The sequence below is a fragment of the Mytilus trossulus genome, chromosome 2, assembly GCF_036588685.1.
Source record: "Mytilus trossulus isolate FHL-02 chromosome 2, PNRI_Mtr1.1.1.hap1, whole genome shotgun sequence".
Taxonomy (NCBI): domain Eukaryota; kingdom Metazoa; phylum Mollusca; class Bivalvia; order Mytilida; family Mytilidae; genus Mytilus; species Mytilus trossulus.
The window spans coordinates 53047895-53067439 of NC_086374.1; the positions used below are offsets into that span (position 1 = coordinate 53047895).

At 31.4% G+C, this 19545-nt stretch overlaps 2 protein-coding genes across 4 annotated transcripts in view; one reads left to right on the forward strand and one right to left on the reverse strand.

The window, feature by feature from the left end:
* LOC134707550 (uncharacterized protein C05D11.1-like) overlaps positions 1-249 on the reverse strand; it is a 31478-nt gene extending 31229 nt beyond the window's left edge. The window contains exon 1 of the mRNA XM_063567401.1: positions 11-249. Within this exon, the coding sequence (XP_063423471.1) occupies positions 11-158 (148 nt within the window). The 5' untranslated portion in view covers positions 159-249. The remainder of the gene's footprint in view (positions 1-10) is intronic.
* Positions 250-892: 643 nt separating this feature from the next.
* LOC134707551 (protein FAM98A-like) lies at positions 893-19172 on the forward strand. Of its 3 annotated transcripts, XM_063567405.1 has the most exons (8): positions 893-1055; positions 10382-10557; positions 11483-11568; positions 12471-12574; positions 13042-13110; positions 17270-17431; positions 18107-18228; positions 18948-19172. In XM_063567405.1, the coding sequence occupies exons 1-8, from the start codon at positions 1042-1044 to the stop codon at positions 18959-18961; spliced, it is 747 nt and encodes a 248-aa protein (XP_063423475.1). In that variant the 5' UTR covers positions 893-1041; the 3' UTR covers positions 18962-19172. The 3 variants fall into 3 exon arrangements, with proteins under 3 accessions (XP_063423475.1, XP_063423472.1, XP_063423474.1); XM_063567402.1 differs by lacking the exons at positions 10382-10557; positions 11483-11568; positions 12471-12574; ... (2 more) ...; positions 18107-18228; positions 18948-19172 and adding an exon at positions 3949-6882 and having other exon boundaries at positions 941-1055; XM_063567404.1 differs by lacking the exons at positions 893-1055; positions 10382-10557; positions 11483-11568; ... (3 more) ...; positions 18107-18228; positions 18948-19172 and adding exons at positions 2150-3142; positions 3949-6882.
* The last annotated feature ends 373 nt before the right edge of the window (positions 19173-19545 follow it).

The following is a 19545-nucleotide window of genomic DNA, read 5'->3' on the forward strand; positions in this document are numbered from 1 at the left end:
AGTAGCTTACCAAGGCAAAAGTATCCATTGACAAGAGGACCTCCAACATCAGCTATGAAGATGGTGAGGCCAGTGTTACCAGATCTATATTTTGACACTGGTATATTTCCGTCTGCTTCGACTGAATATACCAGATCAAAACTTGACTTTTCCGGCATTTTTTGAAATTGTGTTAGCAGCTATGTTCAAAGAAAATACCAAAGACATTCCGAAAAGAAAGTCCAAATATAACCATTTAAAATGTTTGAGAAATAACGCACAACTACCTTTTTTATCGACTACACTTTCGCAAGATTGTTTCTTTTATAACCATTTAAAAATCCTACTAAAACCATTTTAAATGTTTCAAAAATAAAGCACCACAACGATCTTTAATTCGACAAAACTTTCGCTAGATTGATTCATTTAAGAATCATTTAAAAATTCAACTAAAACCGTTTATTGAATGTTTTAAAAATGACGCACCACAGCGACCTTTATATCGACAAACTTTCGCCAGATTGTTTCTTTCAGAAACCATTTAAAAATTAAACAAAAACCATTTTTAATGTTTTAAAAATAACGCATCACAACGTCCTTTTTTATCGATCTTCCTTCGCCGGATTGTGTCTTTAAAGAACCATTTAAAAATTCAACTATAACCATTTTTTATGTTTCAGAAATACCGCACCACAACGACTGTTTTTATAAACAAAACAATCGCCAGATTGTGTCTTTTAAGAACCATTTAAAAATTCAACTAAAACATTCAACTAAAACATTTTTTTTTATGTTTTAGAAATACCGCACCACAACGACCTTTTTTATCGACAAAAATACTGCCACAATGTTTCTTTTTATAACCATTTAAAATCCAACCAAAACAATTTATAATGTTTTTAGAAATAAAACACCAAAAACAGCAAATACACCTTATCGCTATTTGTCAATTTGTAATTTGGTCAAGTAAGGAACACTGCCATATTTTAGCAAACTCGTACTCTTAGGTTCGGAATATCTCCAGCATTTTCCATTCATTGTCTGTGAAAACGTGCATGTGGCATGTCTAAAATGGGGTAATTTTATCAATTTAGCGTTTAATTTGAACATGTCATTCTTCCAAATTGCAATGAAAGACATCATGAGTGCATTTTATTCATGCCATCATGGTTTTCGTTTATTTTCCCTCAAGAAATTATAATGTTCATTACTTTGTTTCCAAGCAACTCAGCCTAAAAAATATAAATTATGTATCACAAACAAACAAACATCGTAAATTGTAAATAATAAAAATTGTAAATTACGTTAATGACACATCCATTAACCCCAATAGGGAGTGAACCTGGATTCCACTGTACCCTCGCAGCTCTCGAGGGGTTCTTCAGATATCGGAGGAATTTACCAGTACAGATTAGTACACACATAGATATAGGAAGATGTGGTGTGATTGCCAATGAGAAAACTCTCCATCCAAATAACAATTTAAATAAGTAAACCATTATAGGTCAATGTAGGGCCTTCAACACGGAGCCTTGGCTCACACCAAACAGCAAGCTTTAAAAGGGCCCCAAAATAACTAGTGTAAAACCATTCAAAGTTCAAATGGGAAAACCAACGGTCTAATCTATATAAAAAAACGAAAACCCAGAAACACATATAAATTACATAAACAAACAACAACTACTGTACATCAGATTTCTGACTTAGGACAGGTGGAAACATTCTCAGCTTGATTAAACGTTTTAATGGTACCAAACCTTCTCCCTTTTTCTGAAACAATAGCATAACATCACAACATAGAAAAACACACATACATGTACATGCATACAAACAAAACAAATCATGAATGAACCTGATACTTTTAATGTCTCTGAATAAACATAAGAAATATATTTCTGAGTATCAAATGATTTATTTGGGGCAAGAGACAGTACATGGAACATAGCTGTTTGCTGGTCTTAAATAATAAATTATATTTTTGACTACAACACGAGTCCAAATAATTGATATCTTGAAAGGTTATCTTGATTTTTTTTCTGCTATGCCTTCATAAGGAGCTCAAAATGCTGAAGGCATTTTTCCGTATGGACTCTGAGATAGAATTTTGGTGAGAACTTTGAGACCAAATTTTGGCATTAAATCTTCATTGCTAGCTAAAAAAAATTGCATAGTTTCAAAGTCTTGCCTTTTTAGTGATTATTGATGCACTATATTTCCAGAAATAACCAAAAGAAACCATTTGGTGGACCTGATTTATATTATCCAGAAATAAGGGATATTTCATACTACATGTATCTTGAACTGACATAATTCAGAAATTCTGGGAAAATATTTTGAAATATTTACATTAGATGTATGTTTCATTATAATATGTTATTCTGATTGGCTACACTGCAATCTCGTGATATTCCTTAACCAACTTCATTAAACAATAAAATTTATTATTCATGATGACACAAGGTCCCACAATAAAGTGCACAGGTAAATTAAAATAAAAAGTTGATAAAATCATGTTTTCATGATCTTAGCTAAAAAGGTTGAATGTCCGATGTAAAAGCATTAATTGACCTTGCTTCATACAAAATGTACTTCAGTCAATGCTTTTACACCCCCAATTAAGTTACTAAAGCAAGCATTCATTTTTTAATAAAAAATAAATATTTGCCCACCTCAATTGGAATCTTATTTTATCATTTCTTTTGGATATTTCTGGGAATGTTTCATCATGATTTGTCTGGATCAAGGATTGGTCATGTTCATGATGTTGGTCCCAATATGTTACCCTGTCAAGGACACAGTTGACTTTAAGGGTTGTTTAACATTATGATGATCATCTTTTATAATAGTATTTTACATGATTTTAACTTACACTAGTTTAATTGTATGACAACAGCGAAACAAGAAGTTTGAACAAAATTAACCTTCATATTAGACTGGGGTAATCCGATTTAAAAAAAAAACTACTCATAACCTATAAAGTGAAGAATGGAAATACTTCAACCTATTTAACCATGAACAATATTGGTAGAGCTTTTGAAGTTCCCTGATGGGTACAGCATTTGACTTTACATTTCGTCTATATTTATTACTACTATTGGGAAATGGACCTGATGGATAATGAAGCAACACAGAATTGCAGATAAACACAAACAAAAGGTCAAAGGTAAGCTTTTTCCTTCAATTAATTGATGTCGGAGTATGAATGAATAGGGTACAAAATGTTTTACCAGAAAGTGTGTCAGGTTGTTTCAGAATATATAACTTGAAACTGTTGTCATACAATTAAATTTTTTGTAAGTTAAAACAAGTGAAATGATTTAGAATGCAATCTGACAAGTTCAAAAACCAAATATGGAAACTTGTGCCTAACCCAAATGCCAAAATTTAAAGTAAAATTTTCAAATTATTTGATACATGTGTTTCTAGATATATAGGCAAGAATCAGTTCACATAAGAGTAGATTCAGCAAATATTTAAGCTTTAAGTTCAAACATAACTATCTGAAATAAATCATGATTTATAATTGTATCTTGCTTTCTGAAGTAAAACATGAAATATGAAAGCAACAAGAATACATTCGAAATTAGAATATGGAATGTAAATTAAAATTGTAAAAAGTTTTCTATGAACTTGGTGAAAGATTATCATGGTACATACAAGTAAAATTTTCCTATTTTTTTCCCACATGATACACAGATGTACTGTACAGTTTTGTACCTGGATATTTGACTTTAAATATCAAGTTAAAATAAACAAAACTGCCTTAATCCTATAACCATATCTATTTAAAAGGTAGGGAGAAAAAAGGAGTTGACATTATGACTCTTTTGATAGAAATTATTAAAAAAAAAATGGTTACATATCTCCAAAAAACACATTTTTTTCTTTAAGATGTTATTAGTTTGCTAAATGCATATAAGATATTCAATAAAAATAAAATGATCAACATGAGCATAATTTTATTTTCAGTGTATGAATGCACACTGCATCTAGTATCAAAGATAGACAACTTATCAGGACACTAGCAAATATCATCACACTCAATTACTATTGCTGATACAATGGAAAACGACATTTTAGATTCACTTGAAGATTTAGGGTATAGTGGACCAGCCCTAGATGATGGAGTTTTTAACAGTTTTGTAGAGAATGGGCCGTGTCAACAACAATTTTCTGAATTAGTAACTTGGCTAACTGATCAAATTAAATCCTTCACTGGATTAGAAGAACATGTTAATCCAATAACGAGTTCAGACGACTCAGCAGAGTTTGTCATGGAGCTAAGTGGCTTTCTCCGAGAATTGATTTGTCCTTACAATCATTTGTATGAAGGAGGCCCAGTTACTGAAAGAGTGAATTCTAAGGAAAACAAACTACAGCTGTTGGATTATTTAACCTCTGAACTAGCTACCATCCGAGTATTAGCTGTTAAAAAACCTGGTCTTCTCAAAGCAGCAGATCAGAATAAACCAGAAGATTTGAAAGAAAGTGATGTCGCTAAGCATTTAAAATTTATGTTGATGGGATTAAGCTTTCCTAAACCACCTGTAAATGTAACATCTTTTCAGTTATTTAGCAAGGTTGAAAATAAGATTAAAGAAATATTAACAAAACATCCTATGCAGGTGGGTAAACCTTTATTAAAGGCCCGCCTTTCTGATATGCAGTGGGAGCAAATTTTTAAAATAAACAATTCCTTATCGCTAGAATATCAAACAAGACGAGAAATGTTACTTAAAAGACTAGACGTTACTATCCAATCATTCATGTGGGCTGATAATGCGAAGAAAAAGCAGAATGATATAGCTGCAGTGTATCAGCCGATCAGAAAGTTGCTAACGGGGAAAACTTCTATTAGTGTTGCACAAATACTGGCAGCAAGGGATGATTTGACTCGATTAGAGAAAACAAGCAGTGGTGAAGCAAGAGATAAAACTAGATGTGCAATAAATAAAGTTCGTATTGCAAAGGTCCCAGATAGAGGAGGAAGAGTATGGGAGCAAGAGCCTCCACCTCCTGAAATGCCATCATTTGTGAAGAGAGTAGATCAGCCACAACAGCAAAGGCCACAAAGTGGTTACAATAGTGGGCGTGGTGATCGAGGACGTGGTGGTGACCGAGGACGTGGTGGTGACCGAGGAGGCGGTGGGCGTGGAGGCAAAGTTCAAGGTGGTTGGGGAGATAATCAAAGTCAACAGTTTGGTGGTCAGTGGAATCAGGGAGGAGGTGGTGGTCAAGGAGGAGGAGGAGGAGGATATCAAGGAGGTGGTGGCTATCAAGGCAGTGGAGGTGGTGGCTATCAAGGTGGTGGCGGTGGTGGAGGTTATCAAGGTAGAGGTGGAGGAGGACACAGAGGAGGGGGAGGTGGTTATGATCAAGAAGGACGTAGTGGAAGTGCAAGAGGCAGAGGTGGGAGGGGTGGTGGACGAGGAGGAAGAGGGGGGAACTAGATAAATTATGTTATTGCCTAGCTGTTGAATTTTATGAAACTTTATGTTTATATATTTTTTTTTCAAACTTTTTACAGAGCTATTTGATAAGCATGATAAGATATAAGTAGGGTTTTTTTGCTTACCCACATACCATTTGGCTTACAATTTTTTTTCTTCAAGAAATTCCAAAATGGAATATTCATGAACCTTAGTACTACATGTACTATAATCATTCAAGAAATAATTTTTGGTATTGGATTTAAAAACTTATCACTATTATTTAACCTGTTAATATTTATCTTGGTGGCAGGATAATTAATTCACATTTGTATCTGGTTTCATTTCTGTTTACAATTAGATTTTTGGAGCCATATTATCTTACTATGTATAGTACAAGAAATACTGGCATCTAGTATTTGCTACCAGTAAGGGTTAAAACAATAAGAATGTAGCAATTTTATAATAAAATATGGAAAATGAATTCTACCATATCTATTATGAACCAAACATTGATTGTTAGATAAGATTGCCTAAATGGAAGGTATTTTCTTAACATGTGTTCTGTTTAAACTCTAAAGTGCTATATTGTATTCTAGCTGTGCTATATTATGTGGGGATGATACAAGTAATGAAGTTCATTTTGCATGGTGATTTTTCAGCCTTGAACTATTTGTCCTATATTTTCAACTACAACAAATGTGGAGGCAACAATGCATTGTAGAAATCAAATATTTTTAAATTTTTCTTTGTTTTAAATATACTTACAAATGTTCAATACAAAGTATTTTGATATAGTGTAGAAGTTGTTATTTCAAGTTATATATTAGAATGATTGCCGTAAATACATGTAGCAGAAAGGAGAAATACAAAAAGGCTTTTAAAATTGAAAACAACACAAGAAAACCAAAGTTATTTGATATTTAAATTTTAAAGTTGTTTTATATTGTCCAGAACAACATATTTTTTTATGTTAAAAATGTAATTGATAAAAAATGATTTTTTTGTCCTGTTTCTTAAATGGAGATTTTAATTCTGAAAGATCACCACTAGCATGACTAGACTTGTTATGAATCATGTTATGTAAACAATGTAAACTGTAGTTTATTGAATCTTTGATTATTAGAATTTTTGTGTTTTGTATCGAAGCAGGGTTTTTTTGTCACTAATTTCATGGTGTTCAGTATATGATGGCTCAGCAACAAAAATTTAACATCTTATATTCAAAAAGTACATGAAATACATTAAAGAGTATTTTTGGAAAACAGATATGGAAATCCTGAAATTAAAACAGCACAAATAGGGATATGTTAAATATGGAAATCCTGAAACTAGAAAGGCACAAATAGGGAACTCTTAATGAAATTTTACCCATAGACATGATAGAATAATTTATGTAATTGTTTGTCCTGTGTAATGCTGTTGATGCATGTATTAAGTGTATCATTGATTGTTAATAAAGTATTTGAATTAGTATGGGCTGTGAAATCATTTTAGATATAGAGTTTGTCAATACCAACCAAGCTTATAGAGAAAGGGAACTATGTTGAACATTTGAATACATGGTTTACAATGTACCCATACCCACAAAATACACAGATATTGATATCCCATGAATAATAATGATTTCACAGTAAAGGGAAAACAAAAGAAGAAAAAGATTTGATATGTGTGTGAAAAATAAGATACCATAGGGTCATAAAATGGTTTTAAACAGAGAGCATCTGAGGAAGACACCATGATACAAAATAAAGGAAAGGTGATGCCGAGGGTAAAGGGCATTACTACCCTCGTACTATCCCTATACCAAACACTCAAGGATGTTAAAGTGAAAATTTACAATGAAATTGGAATTGAAATGGGGAATGTGTCAGAGACAACTAACCGACCAAAGAGCAGATAACAGCTATCAATTGGTCTTCAACACATTGAGAAAATCCTGTATCATGAGGCGGGCTTCAGCTGGCATCTTTACATAACAGTTCAGTGAAAATGGACATCTGCAAAGCTATAGATCATCTTAAGAATAATAAAACAAAACCACAAAAGACAATTATAATCTTTTTTTTAACAATTACAAAAAGGAAATAACTTCTTCTTGTTTTGAGAAACAGTTAAATTAAAAAGGTGCATATGTGGTATGGTTGCGAATGAGACAATTCCCCACAAGAGAACAAATAGTCAGTAATTAATGGCCTTCAACACTGAGCAAAGCCCATACCGCACAGTCAGCTATAAAAGTCCCCAAAATCACAAATTTAAAACAATTCAAACGTGAAAACTAAAAGCTGAATTAATGTTGTAAAACAATATAACACAGCAACAAACGACAATCACTGAATAACAAGCTCCTGACTTTAGACAGTCACAAACATGCAGGTGACAGAATGTGGCGGAGGTTAACATGTTAGAAGGATCTTAACCCCCCCCCCTTACCTGGGACAGTGGTGTAACAATATAACATAAGATTGCACTATAAAAATCAGTTGATCAACATGATCAAGGCTTAACTCATCAGATGAATACAAATAGAAATACATTTGTACATACAACAAAAACCCAGGGTGACCAGTTACTTGTACATCCCAACTACAAGAAAAAACAAAAAATACAGATTTGAGAAGACTCAGTTACTGACAGCTAGGTCAAAGTTGATAATTAATTAAAAGATTCATGCATCTAAGACTACATTATCAATCAATACACATCCAATGGATTTAGTATCAAAGACTCCATAAACAGTCGGAGAAAAAACATGACCTTGTAATATGTGCAATGCGAAGTTACAGGAATGAACAGATTGTAGATCCATAGTAAGTTGTGGCTATTTTCTTAACTATAACGGATAAGCCACAGAAGTGACCAGCCTAGACTAGACTAGATCTACGAACTGTTAGTCTATTCCTCATAGATTTCGTTATTGTAAAATTACCTTTTGTATCCATATTTCTGGGTGGTTTTTTTATTATGTCCTGCTGTAGTGGAGGGGCATTAATGTTTTTATTATGTCCCGTTGTAGTGGAGGGGGCATTAATGTTTTATCCTTGTCTGTACATACATCCAAAAACTGGTTTCCCTTTTCTAACTTTAGTTTGCCTCAATTAAATGTTATGGAGCAGAGGCGGAACCAGGATTTCAGCTTAGGGGGGCGCAAATTTTTATAATCGCAGAGCAGAGCGAGTCGAAAATCTTTTTGAGGTAAAATTATTGAAATATTCTTATAAAGGGGGTGTTATGCAGATATCTTGAACCTTGTGTGGTAAAATAGCGAGCAAGATATTGAAGTTTCTAGCTGAAATCGCCTAACACCTGACCCCTGACAACAATCTGTCAGCTTCTACTCATTGAGACTACCCCATTTATTTCCCAGAAAAAACGACTGAAGACAATGAGGATAGAAACTGACTTCAATCCGGAGTAAACAAGCTGACCCTTCATATAAAAAGATCTAGGGAATGATATGTAAATGATTACAGGGAAACTGGGGTTGCATTCATAAAGTCAATCGAATATATATTCTGGGGAAAATTGCAATAATGACATAATAGATTTGTATGCGTCGTAACTTGAATCCTCCGAACCAAATATCAAGTGATTGACTGACAGATGGCTGGACAGAGGTAAAACAATATGTCCCTGTTCCGTAAAGAACCTTCGAGTTATGATATTGCATATTTTAGTTTATAAAGCTACAGTTATAAAGATGCAGCCCCCTAAAAAAGCTGAAGATCATGCGACCATTTTATTTTGATTTAGTGTTCCTATGCAAACCAATATACAATCATATCAAGACACCAGCACTTGTTGTAAAATTATCTGTATAGCAATATCAGGTAATATCTTAACGAAACCTTTTAAAAAGACATGGTGCTGGTAAATGTGTCATAAAGAAATACAGGAATACCACATAAAAAATAACCCTTGTTTTGTACATCGTCAATGTGTCTAAGCCAATTGTACATGCATGGTTTCAATAATGTGAAATCAAACCGGTTAATTTGAACTACTTTAACACTCCATAACACCAGCCCTGCCAAACTTGGTTAAGATGATGGTATAAAGAGATGTATAGAGTTGACAGATGAACAGGCGGACTGACGGACAGACGCAAAGTGAGACCAGACAGATCACAATAGCGCACCTTACCAGTACTAGTATTTGATTTTGCAAATGAAAATATCTAAGTAAATTACTTTTCCCATCGATTTTTAATTGTCCTCTTATCAGTAATATTTTTTTTAACTTTTTTTGATTTTCGGAGGTTGTGCTAGACTTTACATTCTGTGTTCGCCACAAACCACTAGCAGACTGTTTTCTTTACTTTGAATGTTAAAAAAAATGAAATGGGCTCTTCTGATAGTTAAATAAATTAAAAGCAACCCATGCTTTGTAAATTTCTGGGTGGGCGCATGCCCACCATGCCCCCGCCTAAATCCGCCCCTGTGGAACTAATACAGAATGCTTATTACCACAAAACATAGATCAAGTTTGAATTTTGGTGGCATCACTTTTAATGTTCTAGAGTTATGCCCCTTGACAAATGGAAAAAAATGCTGATATTTTTTTGGTTTCTGTTCTCTAATTACAGTTTGCCTTAAACAAATGTTATGAAACATATGAACAATGCTTATTATCTCTACCTGCTTATCACTCACTTGAATTACAAAAAAATCATGTCAAACATACATGATGCATATTCATGATACCTGTAGTAAGATTTCATTAGTACTAATAACATGGAAACTTAATTTTATCTTTTTACAAAATGGCATAGAAACATTGAAAAAGAGAACCGTTGAAAAGATATTACAAGTCACAGGCAAAATTTAAAATAAAACCCCAAAACTTGATGCAGTTTGTGCTCCTACATTTTAAAAAAGATCTAAAAATAGCTAATGACAATAAAAAAGTATTGAATGTTTTGTCATCTTAAATATCGCAAAAGTTACATATATTTTATTATTTTTTTGCAGAAAGTGTGAGGTATGCTCGGAGTGTGTTGCAAAGTATAAGTGTCCTAGGTGCTTGGTGGGAAGTTGTTCATTAAAATGTGTTAAACAACATAAAACTGACAATGAATGCAGTGGATTAAGGGACAAGACAGCATTTGTGGAGATAAAACAATTTGATGATAGAAATCTGCTGAATGGTAAGTGCACATTTGTTATGATCACAAAGACAAGTAAAATTATTGATGAATAAACAAGAAAACAAAGCTTATCGTCTTTATATGTCCGGTAGAATATTCAACTGTAAAGCATAGAAATAATTTAGAAATTATTTTCTCTCAAATGGTTTTATCAAACTGTGCAAACAAAGATTGGGTGCACATCTGAATTAACTAATTTATCTTTCGGTCTATCCATGAATACACCTTATCGCTATTCCTGGCTGACCTGAGCATCTGTCCGGCTTGAACTATTGACGTCAAACAACAATCACTTTTCCTTTTTGGCGTCAGATGTTTTGTATTATGATGTCAAAATTTTACGGGAACCTTCGTTATTTGGCCAATAATGACGGACAAATAGCGATAAGGTGTATCTGATATGGGCAAATCCTAAATAGTTTGATGACTTCTAGTCTAATCTTGCTCTAACATTTGAGACAAATTTTTGGTTGTCTTGCTGGGGCTGTGGTCTCACATCCTCAGCAAGTCCTAGAAAAGGCAGTCAAATGACACAGTTATCTCAGGAAAGTTGATTTAAAAAAAAACAAAGGTCATACACTAGATGAATATATATATATATGAAGGCAAATAATAGTGATCTAACATCATGTAGGGGAGATAATTTCACTATAGAAAGTAAATAAGATTGTTTTCTTCAAATTTCAGGTTTTTTAGTCTCTGAATTGGCATGCCATTTTGTGGTGATGTCAAATTTCTATTTAATAACGAATGCATGATTGCACCACTTCTATTTGTTGTTAAAATGGCCATAATATTTTTAATATAGGTACTTCATCCTTTTTACATGAAATTAAAATTTCTCACATATATGTACAAAAATGTATTTTGTTTGAAGACAACTTGAAATGTAAATCTTGACTAAAATGATATATTTGATGAACAGATTACAGATTTTTAGAAGATGCTGGAAGGAAGAAAGATAACACAACAAGAGATGAATTAAAGAGGAAGCGAGAGAAACCAAATTTTGTAAGTATAGTATTAAAGTATCTGGACGATTTAGAAAATTGAAAACAAATTAAAGGACATGAGCAGATGTTGAGGAGACCAAAAAAAACACTTTATACCTAGAAATATGAGAATAACAAAAGAAATATCAATTTTTTTAAATTCCATACATCATTTTGAATATCTGAAAATGTTTAACCAATTAGAAACTTTTATCCAATAATTAGTGCCAGACTGACACACCTTGATAATAAAAACCTTTCATTAAACAACTGTTGACTATGAGGATCCACTGAATTGATAATTTTAAGATGTGAGGCTTGTACCCCCTACTGTCTTAAAAGTCATACTTAAGTTGTATAAAAACTAGAAATATAAGAATTCAAATAAAGTTAATTCTACTTTTTGTTAAAATAGAAAATAAGTTTAGAAATTTATTGTATTTTTTTCCTCCTTTGTTAAACTCTGCAGATATTTGTATTGTACTAACGCATTTCAAATACTGCTGAATACAAGAATTTTGTAACATAAACTTAAACACTAATCCAAGGGATGGTTCTGCTGTTTGCAACCCCTTTTCTTTTCAATGCTTTTGAATAGGGACATATGAATGGGACCCCCCTTTATCCTGGGTTGGAAAAACCCCTTTTTAAAAATGACTAGATCTGCCCCTGCTAATTTTACTTAACGGTACATGAAAATTGTATTTTTTTTCAATTGATATACTTTTAACTTGTTTAATAGCAGTTTTAAATAGTGCTGAGATGGAATAATAAGAATATAAAATGATATTTTGAACTGTTTTTAACAGACTTGCACTTCTACATGACATGAATATATGCACCTGCTATTTTTGTTTTCGATCTGGCAGACACATGCATTGTATCACATGGTTATTTTATTTGTTGTTGTTGTTTTTACAGCTAAGGGAACTTCACAAACAAGCAAAGAGAAGAAAAATAGACCTACAGATTATGCCATATCCAATGGATAAAAGAAAAAATAATGCAACCACATACAATTTCAGGTTAGAATTGGAATTTAATTTGAATGATTGCAAGCTTGCTTGTCCTCATTGTATGTTATGCATGGTCAGTGATATTTTAAAACTTCTTTAAAATTTATAACTCTTGTGTTTATTCTTTGGAAAACACAGGGACATTGTTAAAAAAGTTTAAATGTGATCAGTACAAAAAGGATTCCACCATAATGCTGTGAAAAGCATATCTTTTACCTGCATAAAAAGGTTATTAGGAAGTAAATAAAGGATAGATGTACTATAATTTAACATTTTAGAGGTCAGTTTAGTTTATTTTCTTATTTGTCTAAACCTGAGATTACTACATGTATAAGTATAACACATATGTTATAGTAGTCTCAGGTTTAAATGATTGTATATTGTATGGAAATAATAGAATCAATAAAAAGAATGGTCGATTATTGATACATATAATTGCAGATGTATACATTAATATTTAAACTTTTGTTTTATAGATCTCAAACTATTTTATGGCAGATAAAATGGATATTTCCCAAGTCTGATGGTTGTTACACTGATACAAGGTAATAAATAGATATAGGAAGATGTGGTGTGCCAATGAGACAACTCTCCATCCAAGTAACAATTTAAAAAGTAAACCATTATAGGTTAAGATACGGCCTTCAACACGGAGCCTTGGCTCACACCGAACAACAAGCTATAAAGGGCCCCAAAATTACTAGTGTAAAACCATTCAAACGGGAAAACCAACGGTCTAATCCAAGGATCCGGAAATTTTTTCATCTAATTTCGGTCATTTTCATACAACTTAAAAGTTGATGCCCCTTTTCAAAAAATGATTGTCAAAATCACATTACTGCATGAGACTCATTATGAGTATGCTCATACTCTATCGTCGTGTTCGTAGCATCAACAAACTTGTTTCACTGTTGCATCGCATTTGCTTCATGATATGTCCTACCATTTTCCAAAAATCGATCAAGAGCAATTAAGGGAAGGCAACAGTTTAAAAATAAAATGATTTTAATGACTCAAAACGATAATATTCTCAGTTATCAGTTATGTTTCTTTCGATTCTGAAGTCAAAATTCAAACCGGATGTAAAGCGACAACACTAAAACGAACAATTCCGGACTCATTTCCGGGATTAGTTTTGTTTACCCAAATCACAGGAAATCATCGGCTTTTTAATATTTTACCTTTAATAGTGCAAGAATATTAATTAAAATAGTTGCACTAGCTTTATTTAGGATGAAATTATTTTAAATTTACAATTAATTGTCTAAATCTGTGGAAGAGAATTTCAAGCATGCATATTACATAGTAAACAAAGCACGTGTGTTAGAAGTAAAAAAAAAAATTCTACGTAAATTAAACCAAGTTTTAATTTAATTTTAAATCATAATTGACAATTGTCTGACCTGTTGGGTAATTAAATAATGAAGCCAGTTGGTATGGAATTTTTATTTCTTTATAATAATAGTTTGGAGCTTGTGATTAATTGCCAGGTGTGAATTAAAAACACAGGTAAAGAGATTAGCAATCATTAGCCAATAGCTCCCAGAGGCATTAATATAGTTATTAGGAGGGCCCTCAGGATTATAACACTTTATTGGAGTGGCAGTTTAATTACAGGAAGTCATTAGATAACAAAACAAAAATATGTTCAAAATGGCGATTTTGAAAGTCTATCTCAACGAAATGACCGAAATTATTACTGTTGAAAAATAAAATTTGACCTAAATCCCAATTAAAAGTTTAGGACAATATAGTTTCAGTTTAGGACATGACTGGCAAATATGACCGTTTCCGGACCCTTGGTCTAATCTATATAAACAAAACAAGAAACATGTATATATTACATAAACAAACGACAACTACTGTACATCAGATTCCTGACTTAGGACAGGTGCAAACATTTGCAGCGAGATTAAACGTTTTAATGGATCCAAACCTTCTCCCTTTTTCTGAAACAATAGCATAACATCACAACATAGAAAAACACACGATAAAATATCAATTGGCAGACTTAACTCAATCAAAAAACGTATGATTACACAATGAACGAATAAATTTGATCTGCGATATCTGAATACAAATGCACAGTTAATTAAATATTAGAGACAAACATTCATGACCAACAATTTAAGCTAACAAACAAATTCAAACAAAACCATGGCAGGACATCACTGAGAAATATTTAACTAAACAAAATTCACTTTAGAAAAAAACTGATTTTAGAAAAATAATTATAATCTTGAAGTTTATACAAATGGAGTAAGAATAAGTGAAAAATTGAAGATATTACAAATAATCAAAGCTGGTGTACAGACAAGATCCATATAAATAAAAAATAACAAAAAAGCATTATAAACAGTATCAATAAAGACTATAATTACTTATTTAGATATTTCTGCCATTGTACAATATTACAAGGTAATAAAGACTATAATTACTTATTTAGATATTTCTGCCATTGTACAATATTACAAGGTAATAAAGACTATAATTACTTATTTAGATATTTCTGCCATTGTACAATATTACAAGGTAATAAAGACTATAATTACTTATTTAGATATTTCTGCCATTGTACAATATTACAAGGTAATAAAGACTATAATTACTTATTTAGATATTTCTGCCATTGTACAATATTACAAGGTAATAAAGACTATAATTACTTATTTAGATATTTCTGCCATTGTACAATATTACAAGGTAATAAAGACTATAATTACTTATTTAGATATTTCTGCCATTGTAAAATATTACAAGGTAATAAAGACTATAATTACTTATTTAGATATTTCTGCCATTGTAAAATATTACATAGAGAATAATACATGGCAAAATCCGTATCATATGTCGTATCATCCCGAGACATCAATATCAGCCCGAGGGCCTTTAGGCCCGAGGGATGATATTGGTCGAGGGTGATACGGCATGTGATACGGATTTTGACATGTATTATACGCTTTATCATATATTTGAACAGAAGAGTATGATAGTATATGAACTGTTTTCTGATTCATAGCACTGGGTTACCTTCAGTTCTGCTTTTGTCTTGTTTCAAAGCTTTAAAATAACTGCTCAATTATTTATACGAAGCACCTAGGTTACCTTACAATCTGTTGTTTTGAAAATATTTTGTTTATTATTGTATATATTTAAGTGTTTTGTATTTTTTATAGTTGCATTGAGTGTGCCAAAAAATATGTTGTAAAAACTTGATGTTCGTGACGTCACATACAATATGAAAATTTGATGTACGTGACGTTACATACCAAACAATGACGTCATTCCAAAAAATTATCTATTTTTAGAAAAAAAAATCTTAAGCAAAAAATCCTAAAAAAAACTGACTTTAGTTAAAAAAAAAAAAAAAAAAAAAAAAAAAAGGTATGCGATACGGGTTTTACCATGCGATACGGGGTATGCGATACGGGTTTAGCCATGCGATACGGGGTATGCGATACAGGTTTAGCCATGCGATACGGGGTATGCGATACAGGGTAGGTGATACAGACTGGAAAAAAGAACCTTTATTAGATATACAAAATAGCTGTATTTTGTAATAAATATATGATAAAAGGTAATAAAGACTATAATTACTTATTTAGATATTTCTGCCATTGTACAATATTACAAGGTAATAAAGACTATAATTACTTATTTAGATATTTCTGCCATTGTACAATATTACAAAGTAATAAAGACTATAATTACTTATTTAGATATTTCTGCCATTGTACAATAATTACAAGGTAATAAAGACTATAATTACTTATTTAGATATTTCTGCCATTGTACAATATTACAAGGTAATAAAGACTATAATTACTTATTTAGATATTTCTGCCATTGTACAATATTACAAGGTAATAAAGACTATAATTACTTATTTAGATATTTCTGCCATTGTACAATATTACAAGGTAATAAAGACTATAATTACTTATTTAGATATTTCTGCCATTGTAAAATATTACAAGGTAATAAAGACTATAATTACTTATTTAGATATTTCTGCCATTGTAAAATATTACAAGGTAATAAAGACTATAATTACTTATTTAGATATTTCTGCCATTGTACAATATTACAAGGTAATAAAGACTATAATTACTTATTTAGATATTTCTGCCATTGTACAATATTACAAAGTAATAAAGACTATAATTACTTATTTAGATATTTCTGCCATTGTACAATAATTACAAGGTAATAAAGACTATAATTACTTATTTAGATAATTCTGCCATTGTACAATAATGTTACAAGTTTTTCCATAATTCCTAAGGTCAAAGAAGAAAAAGCTCTTGTCAACATATTTCTGTAACTGAATACAGAAGTTTCTCTTTCCACTTTGTTATTAAAAATGCTATGATAATGTAATCTATTCTCTTTATTCTGTAAGAAACAAAAGCTGCAACTTTCTTCCATTGGACATGATATTCCTCCGGACTGAAGTATCCCATGAATCTGAATACCATGAGAGAATTTGTTTATTATAAGGTAGTGCCATTAATAGACAGGTGAAACATACAGATGATGCTAATTTCGAAGATAGTTCTCAATCTTAACTTGAAAAACATGGAAATAATGATATGATACAAAACCTGGAGAAAATATTGAAAAATATGTCTGAATTGATAGATGCATACTTTCTTGTTCTAACAATTAATGATTTGGCTTATGACATCATTTTTTTTATTTTAGAGTTACAGAAAAGTCAATATTTAGATTTTTATTAAAGAAATACATTGATCCAACGGAGTCTGATCCAGTTTATCGACAGAAGTTAAAAGAATACACAAAGAAAGGACTTGATGAATGTAACCTATATATGAAAGTGGAAGGCCATCCAGCAAATGATCTCAGGTGATTGTACTATCATGAAAAATGTTACTTCTTTGCAACTAAGAAAATCAAAAACACTAATGATTGTATCTTTTTTTTTAACCAATTTAACTGATCACAATTACTGTAAACTTAAAATTTATTCAGAATTTTTTTTCAGCATTTTTGTTTGTTCAGCATATCTACTTATTAATTTTGCGTAAATAAAAAATTTTCTAAAGTAGGAAATGTATTTTAACAAAATTATATTGAGTTAAGGTGGTACCTTACACTACAGGGAGATAACCCTGTAAAGTAGCCAAACGTTTTAATCACATTGTATTGTTAAGGAAATATTAAGCTTCTCAATGATAAAAATAGGTGTAAGTCAAACTGCTATATATGATATATCCAATGATTTTTTTCCCCCAGAAAGTGATTGCATCAACTTTTTTGATATCTTTTTCAAAGGATCAAAGTAAATATTTTTTCAAAATTCTAAGAAATTTAAACAAGCCAAATTAATTGTAGTCAAGGTGTTGGGTACCACCTTAACCCATTTAATATAAAGAACCCCTCTTGTTTAAGTAACTGGAAAGAAATCTAAAACTTGGAAGTACACAAGTATTAAAATGATGAATTTCCCAAAATTAGGCACTTCAGTTTTGAGTATTGGGATTAAAACAATTTGACTAATTTTATGCGTAAATTTTGTAGATACTACATGTTAGACAAAGACAAGTCAATTTTGGATAACCTAGAAGGAATCACTGTTGTAGAATATCCAATTATTTATGTTGAATTTGGTGATTGTTCCCAGTACACACTTATGGAAAAAGGTATGATTTTATGTTTATTTCAAACTTTTTTACCTAAAGACCATACCAATGTTGGGAACATTTAGAAATTATAAGAAATGTAAGGTATATGTTAATGAGACAAGATTTATAACCACAGAAATAGCTGATGACATCTATCCATTTTTTTTTTAAATGATGGACTTATGTCCCCTTGATTTATGAGAAATAATGTGACTGATAAGAACGTAGAGAACTGTGTATTTCCAATGTTAAAGACAATGTTTTGCATGGAATTATTTAGCCAGATAGGTATCCTAATAAAAAAAAAAATTAACATCGTTGAAGGCAACTTTAAATTTCCTGGAATAGTCCTTGACTAATGCCTTGTAAGGTGTAATAATAAAAAAAGAACGTTTATCTGTTTTGCAAAAAAAACACATGATTATTGTTTATATGTTTATAAAACTTGAATCAGAAAAATTGAAGACTAAAATTGAATAGTGATTATATGATAGTATTTCATTAATGATGTTTTCAAATTAAAAAAAAACCAACCTGATTACCGTTGATGAAACATGAAACATGACAAATAACATTTGTACTTAAATTGTTTTGATATTGATGATTTTCTAAACTATTATGAGGTACATATAGGCATCTAGATAACCTTAAGACATGTGACTGTATCATTTGTCTTCTGTAATTCAGTAATAAAATTGGGATAAAACATATTTATGCAAATTATTGTTTTTTTTCAGGGACAAATGGTTGAGAAGTAGATATGTATTAAACTATATATGTTTAGGCAGAGAATTTTGAATGAATCAACTCCCAAGTGACTTTGAAGGAACTACAATGTACAAAGCAACTACAAGTACCTACTTGTTAAATATGTACAAAATGACAGCTTGTAAATATTTGTACATCAGCGTTATTAACTGTGATATAGAGATCTTTACATTGAATAAATGATTTTTTTCTTACATTGTTATTTCCCTGTCTTGTCATGGGAATCATAAATACTTTCACATCTTAAATTTCTCATATTCAAAGTTCCAAATATACTTTTGAAGCCAGCTTCTATGTGTGGGAGTTACTGCACTATAATGCATTTTTGAGACTGTGCAAAGTTGAGAATCTCTAGCTTTTGTTAAGTCTTGAGTGTTTTATTTAATTTTGGTTAATTTGAATGTGTCACACTTTTGTTTAGTGATGTATCCATCTTGCTGAACAAATAAACATTCAGTGAACGACTGATGCCTGCCTCCAGATGACATCATGTGGCATTGTCTCACTGTATTGAAGACCCATTTGTGGCGATTGGTTGTTTTCTGCTCCTTGATCAAGTTGTTGTCT

Coding starts and splice junctions, on each gene's coding strand:
- LOC134707551 (XM_063567402.1), top strand. CDS start 4,041: ATGGAAAACGACATTTTAGATTCACTTGAAGATTTAGGGTATAGTGGA.